Source organism: Olea europaea, unplaced genomic scaffold (genome assembly GCF_002742605.1).
Source record: "Olea europaea var. sylvestris unplaced genomic scaffold, O_europaea_v1 scaffold1466, whole genome shotgun sequence".
In the NCBI taxonomy this organism is placed as follows: domain Eukaryota; kingdom Viridiplantae; phylum Streptophyta; class Magnoliopsida; order Lamiales; family Oleaceae; genus Olea; species Olea europaea.
This window is the reverse complement of record NW_019232214.1, coordinates 174,401-180,234: the sequence shown is the minus strand read 5'-3', so window position 1 is coordinate 180,234 and position 5,834 is coordinate 174,401. Positions and strand designations below refer to the sequence as shown.

The window sequence follows — 5,834 nt, the reverse complement described above, 5'->3', positions numbered from 1 at the left end:
ATCAAGTGAGGTAGGAGGATGGGTGATAGTATGTAGATTAATTTAATTTTATAATATTATTATTTATATTAAAAGTTGAATTATCACCTGATTTTTGAACTAAAAATTTTTAAATTGAGAAGCTAAAAATCACACGTTGTGTAACTTTCTCATAGAATTTGCATGGAAAGAAAATAAATTCTAGGCAATTCGATTATCTAGAACTTATTTGCATGGACATTGTCAATTAAATATGTTTGATTGATTTAGTTTTCAACCTAGAAAATAGTATACTTGTCCCTTTTTTATAGTGGGTAGACGAGAAAGCGTGGATATATTAGAGAGAGAAAGAGAGAGTGAATACCTTGAAAAATAAAATCATACTATCCTTAAAGAAAATATTTTTCTTGATTTTGAGGAAAATATGGTCATATGACCAAAAGTTAGAAAATATTTTCCATGGATAAATGTCAATCAAACAATATAAATTAGGAATTTTGGTGGAAAAAACATATTTTTCATAAAAAAATATTGACAATCGAACACACCCTCATGTGAATCCAAAGTCAATGAAAGTTGGATAAAGCACAGTCTATTTAATCTGTCCCATCTCCAATGTATTTGATTAAGCTGCTTGTAAAGAAATGTTTTGAAAGACTCTTTGATACATGAATGGCCAAAATGCATGCCATCTCAATACCTGTCAAAGAATCTGGAAAGGAAACGATACAAGTAGCATGGTTCAATGGATTTATTGATTACAAATATAAAAATAGTTACGTAATAATTTATATATAAAAGAGGTGTCAAAAAGATGAAAATTATTTTATTTTATTTTATTTTCTGTTGAAAAAATTTTGATTATTCATTTCTCATTGCATCAAATATGTAAACTTAGCCGACGTTTGGTAGTGATTTTTCATCTCCCAAAAAATTGATTTTTTGGCTGTTATTTCATTATGTTATTCGTCATTTTTTACTTCTTCACTCACATGTAGCCCCCACTTTGCTTCCTAACGATTAAAAAATCAATTCTCATAATTACTATAAAACGACCCTTTTATACATATAGCACAATCACAAATATAAATACTTCCATTCAAACTTTATGCCTTTGTTTGGTGCCCATTTTTTTTAAATCTCATTTTTCAAAACTCATATTGAATAATTCATTCTCCAATAAAATAATAATACACACAAACCCAAATTTTTTCTTAAATCTTAACCACGCAATCTCCAATAATTTATTAGTTCTAAATGCATTTTTGTACAAAAACAGAGCTCAAAGGGCTATATTTTGAATAATTATAAATTTACAAAATATTATTTGGATTTCATGAGGATTTGTTGCATTTACATCTCCTCTCGTCACATTTGGAAATTCTTCCAATTATTTTTAATTCATTGCCGCAATTGAATCGATACCTTTCATCATTGAATTTGACATGAAATCCTTAAAAAAACGCACTTTTGTTGAAATCTCTTCGTCTGAGTCCGAAAACGCTGAGGATGCTGTTGAGAAGATCAGTTCTTCGAATTCTAGGTATTATCCGACTCGCTATCTTTAACAATCAACTACCTATTTGTATATATTGAGAAATTAGCTCTCTTTTGCATTAGGTTTTGTTGTTTCGAATTTATTTGTTTTGATTTTATGGTTCAGTGAGGATGATGATGATGATTGGAGTGAATGGAATGAATCAGAGTATGAAGAAACAGAAGAAGAAGAAGAAGAAGAAGAAGAAGAAGAAGAAGATAATGAGATCCATGTTCAAGAAAATGATGAATCCATGTTTAATAAAATGATTAAATTACTTCGAGGTTTGGTTATCTAAACAAGTATTCAGTGTGATTTAGAATTCACTAGATTATATTTTAATTTGCGATGATGTAGTTTAAGAGCATGCTGAAGTAATCAGATGAATTATATTGGCATAAGGATCATTTTCCTTTTTTTTTTTTTTTTTTTTTTTGGTGCAGAGAGAAATGATCTTCAAGAGTTGAACTTAGTCGAATGTAAAGCATATTTAAGGAGGCATGGATTGAGATTATCTGGAACCAAAGCCGAGTGCATAGAGAGAATTAAGGAGCACTGGTGGTCAGTAATCTCATTCAGCATGAAATATATAAATAGTCTGTGTAGCTTTATGATGAGTTTTATTATTTGTTGCTCTTGAATGGAATAAGCCATATATTAGTGGGAATTCAACATGAGACCTACTAGCTGATCACCGTATGGTCAAATCCATTTTGCTAATGAATCAAAGCTTTAATATCAGATAAGAATTTAAATGTTTAGTTTTTGGAAGTGAGATTTGGCAGAAGTTTCTCAATTGCGAATTCACGTTGCAAGATGATATGTGGTTTTGAATTATATAAATAATTAATAGTGAGAAATTTCACCTACAAATGAAGTCGGGGAAAGAAACTGCAAGGGAATGTCCACTGTGATGTGAAATGGCTGAAATTACCTTTGCTTTGATTATGCACAATGGGAGGTTTTGAATTATATAAATAAGTAATAGTGAGAAATTTCACCTACAAATGAAGTCGAGAGAAGAAAACTGCGAGGGAATGGCCACTGTGATGTAAAATGGCTGAAAGGAGTCCTGCTTTGATTATGCACAGTGGGGGATCATTAACTAATCCTTTTAATTCTAGTCTTCTGCTTCTCATCCCTGGTCCATCTGCAGTCTGCTCTTAACTTCCACGATTCCTACGTTTGCAATTGCACTGACGTTAAGTAATTTTTTAAGTTAAAAAAAAAAATGGTAAACGTTAACAGTTACCATGCACACGCCAACAAATTTGTTTGCTAGATTGATATAATCCATGACTCCCCAATCCATTTCTTTCATTTATAAACTTATGACGATCATGCTGTGGTGTCCTATCTCTAACTCCCCTCATTGCCCTAACCAGACTGGGATTAATTGATTTATGGCCCCCAGAAGAGGGATAAGGGCAAGAGATGAGTGAGCAACTAGTTTATATAGAATATTGATGCCTCCAAATCAGCGAACCTATTTCGATCCATCAATCTTGCAACAGAAATGAGGCTATGTAAACCTCTCAACTGAATTCATAACTCTCAGTTCAGTTGCGTTAGTTTAGCTTTCAGAAGAACTTGAAGTTGTATTTTTGGTCAAATAAAATTTCATAAATATTGCGTGATTAAGTGGTAAATGTGCCAACTTGTAGTAAAAATATACAAGGTCCGTCTTCAGAGTCCGATATAGTCTGCTGAAACATGGGTGCCTTGATTGGGTAGATGTAGCCCCCGTTTGGCCCTCATTTTGTAGAAGAAAATGGGTGGAATAGTGTTATTTTGAAAAATGAGTGGTTGAAAAATAAGGAAAAGTTTTTGGTTTACTTATAATATTATTTTATGGAAGATTGTATAGTTGAAAATATGAGAGAGAAAAATGAAATGTAATGAAATGAAAATTAATAGGGATCAAACGGGGACGTACAATTTTTGTACAAACGAAATTTACTGCTCCAAATTAATATTTTCTTTTCCTTCCTTTTATTCTTTATTTTTTTTGTGGAATTTGAAGAAACTTCTGATATGAGTTTTATTTTTAGGATAAAAGATAGAAATTGTGAAGCCTTGTATCTAAGATCCTCATTTACCCTTGATTACACTGGTACTTTATTTTTTCATTGTGCACATATTTTGATTTTATCTCATGCACTTCTTTTTCGTTTCATTTAAGTGCTTTTCCAATTTGTCCAGGTGACGTATGCAAGGGAGATGTTTTGTTCAATCAGAAAGTATATAAGAAGTATTGCTGATAAACTCACTCATTTTACAAAATCTATAAAATTTGATTTTCCATTGTATTTCTTCTTGAATGGACGATATTGTTTTTGAACAGTTTTGACAAAATGACGAGGCGTGGAAGCCCTCTTGGGAGAAGGACTATTGTTGGGAGGATTGTGAAAGAAAATTACGGTGCTGGCAAACAACAATACACCTTCACAGTAAGGCTGATTTAGATAATACAACATTATTGTTGAAAATCATACAGATTTAGCTATTACAAATGCCGAATTTTTTATTTTTCTCGATGATCTTGTTTTATGCTCTTGGTGCTTTTTTTTCTTTCTGATTCTTCTATCGATAAACTAGATTGAAGTGCTGTGGAGCATGGGATCCAAGAAACTACCTACACTTTTCTCTTTGCTTGTGAAGGGCAGAAACCTCTACAAATTGAGGACATTGAAACAGGTGAATTTATCCAGACCTATCAAGAATGACATGTTACTTTCTGATCATGTCCTCATAAAATTCCATAATCCAGCGCTGGAATAATGAAAAAGAAAGGTTGAATGTACTTGCCGAGAAGCATAAACGAGGAGCAGCAGCAAGAAGCTTAAGAGCTATGAGAAAGGCAAAAGCAGAAAAGAAGACAAATAAATCTTGTACAAACATAGGTGCATTTAAATGGTGTGGTTACATTTTTGTTTTCTGTTTGGGGGGTGGGTGGGTGTTGATTGTTTGCCTTATGCACATCTCATATAGCACTATCTATATTGTTAACTGATGATCAGGTAAGAAGAGCCACAAGCTTTTTGATCACGCAGCGACATCTGGAACAGAAGTGACGGGTAATAATATGCAGATGAACAATGTCAATGAACCACCGAATCCTTTGAGGGGAAACCTTAAATTCAATTTTTCACCAAAGGCCACGGGGGCGGACCTGGGGGGGGGGGGGGGGTAAAGGGTGACACATTCCCCGGGGAGGTCACCTCCTTACATGAGATCACCGTCTCCCACGTCCAGACACCTCCCACGTGGACAGGGGCGGACCTAGGGGGGGGTTTTATAGGGGCAATTGACCCCCTAGATTTTGGGGGAAAAAAAATTTTTTTTTGCTTTTTTTTTTTTTTTTTTTTTTTATTAGAAGATACCCTATAAATTTTATTTTTGCTTCCCTAAGCCAAGTCGTCTGAGTCCGCCCCTGAAAGGCCATCCTCGTTCCAAGCATTAAATTCAAAACAGAAGGGAGATTTCAGAATTCCCGAATTTAACTTCAAACATCGAAATTTAATCCAACCAATCGAGTTCAAGAAACCCCACTTTTGCCATATACTTGTCATCCTTCCCAAGACTTTCACCACTTCAACTCAGACCTTTACAACCGAAGATGGTATTGTCACTTCCCTTCTCATAGAGGTTCTGTATCTGCAGTCGGATTGCCCCATTGCCACCCCTTCTCCCATTCTGTTTTGGCACCTGCTTCAGAATCTCAAGAATTTGCCCATGGCAGGTACTTTTACCACATTCGTCTACATCAAAATCGTGTATATGAATCAAGAAAGTTTGATCATTTCGCCCAAGCACCATCTTATCTGTCACCTACTGATACATATAGGCAGAGATAGCAGCATATAAACCTCTGCATTTTTTCCTGATTTTTGGTAACAGCAGTCAGATTATTGTTGTTCTTACATATGAACCAGTTTGTCACTTGATCTACCACACATATTTGGAGTAGCTAAATGGACATGGAAATGCAATTACAGGGTTTTATGGACCAATGTGCATGATGTTGCAAGATCGAGTTATATAAACAGACAGTGAGACTGTTTTTAACATGCACCAAAATACTCGATTAAGTAATAATTGGCCCCCCCCCCCCCTCACTTTACCCGACTACTATATGCAATAAGTAAAAAGTATATAATAAGTAAGAAGCACAACATCATTTGTTAAGGAAAAAAACTTAGTAACCAATTATAACATTTTTTACCCAAACTTTTAGCTATTATTCCAATTCTTTAAATTGTTAAAAATAAAAACTTATATTTACATTATTTTTAGTATAGAAATTAATTGCTAACCC

The 5,834-nt window shown here is 33.9% G+C and overlaps 1 protein-coding gene across 1 annotated transcript; it reads left to right on the top strand.

Moving 5' to 3' along the window:
* The first annotated feature begins 1,279 nt into the window (after positions 1-1,279).
* Positions 1,280-5,521, top strand: LOC111376172 (zinc finger CCCH domain-containing protein 62-like). Its single transcript, XM_022999118.1, has 10 exons — positions 1,280-1,522; positions 1,643-1,800; positions 1,960-2,077; positions 3,568-3,629; positions 3,719-3,767; positions 3,861-3,966; positions 4,115-4,213; positions 4,287-4,419; positions 4,537-4,673; positions 4,957-5,521. Exons 1-10 carry the CDS (start codon positions 1,425-1,427, stop codon positions 5,017-5,019), a joined length of 1,023 nt encoding a protein of 340 aa, XP_022854886.1. The 5' UTR covers positions 1,280-1,424; the 3' UTR covers positions 5,020-5,521.
* Positions 5,522-5,834: the final 313 nt, after the last annotated feature.

Bases quoted from the DNA above. Each gene is read 5' to 3' on its own strand.
- LOC111376172 (XM_022999118.1), top strand. From the start codon at position 1,425: ATGAAATCCTTAAAAAAACGCACTTTTGTTGAAATCTCTTCGTCTGAG. The intron at 1,801-1,959 runs GTTTGGTTATCT...TTTTTGGTGCAG, and splicing joins AATGATTAAATTACTTCGAG to AGAGAAATGATCTTCAAGAG. The intron at 4,420-4,536 runs GTGCATTTAAAT...ACTGATGATCAG, and splicing joins TAAATCTTGTACAAACATAG to GTAAGAAGAGCCACAAGCTT.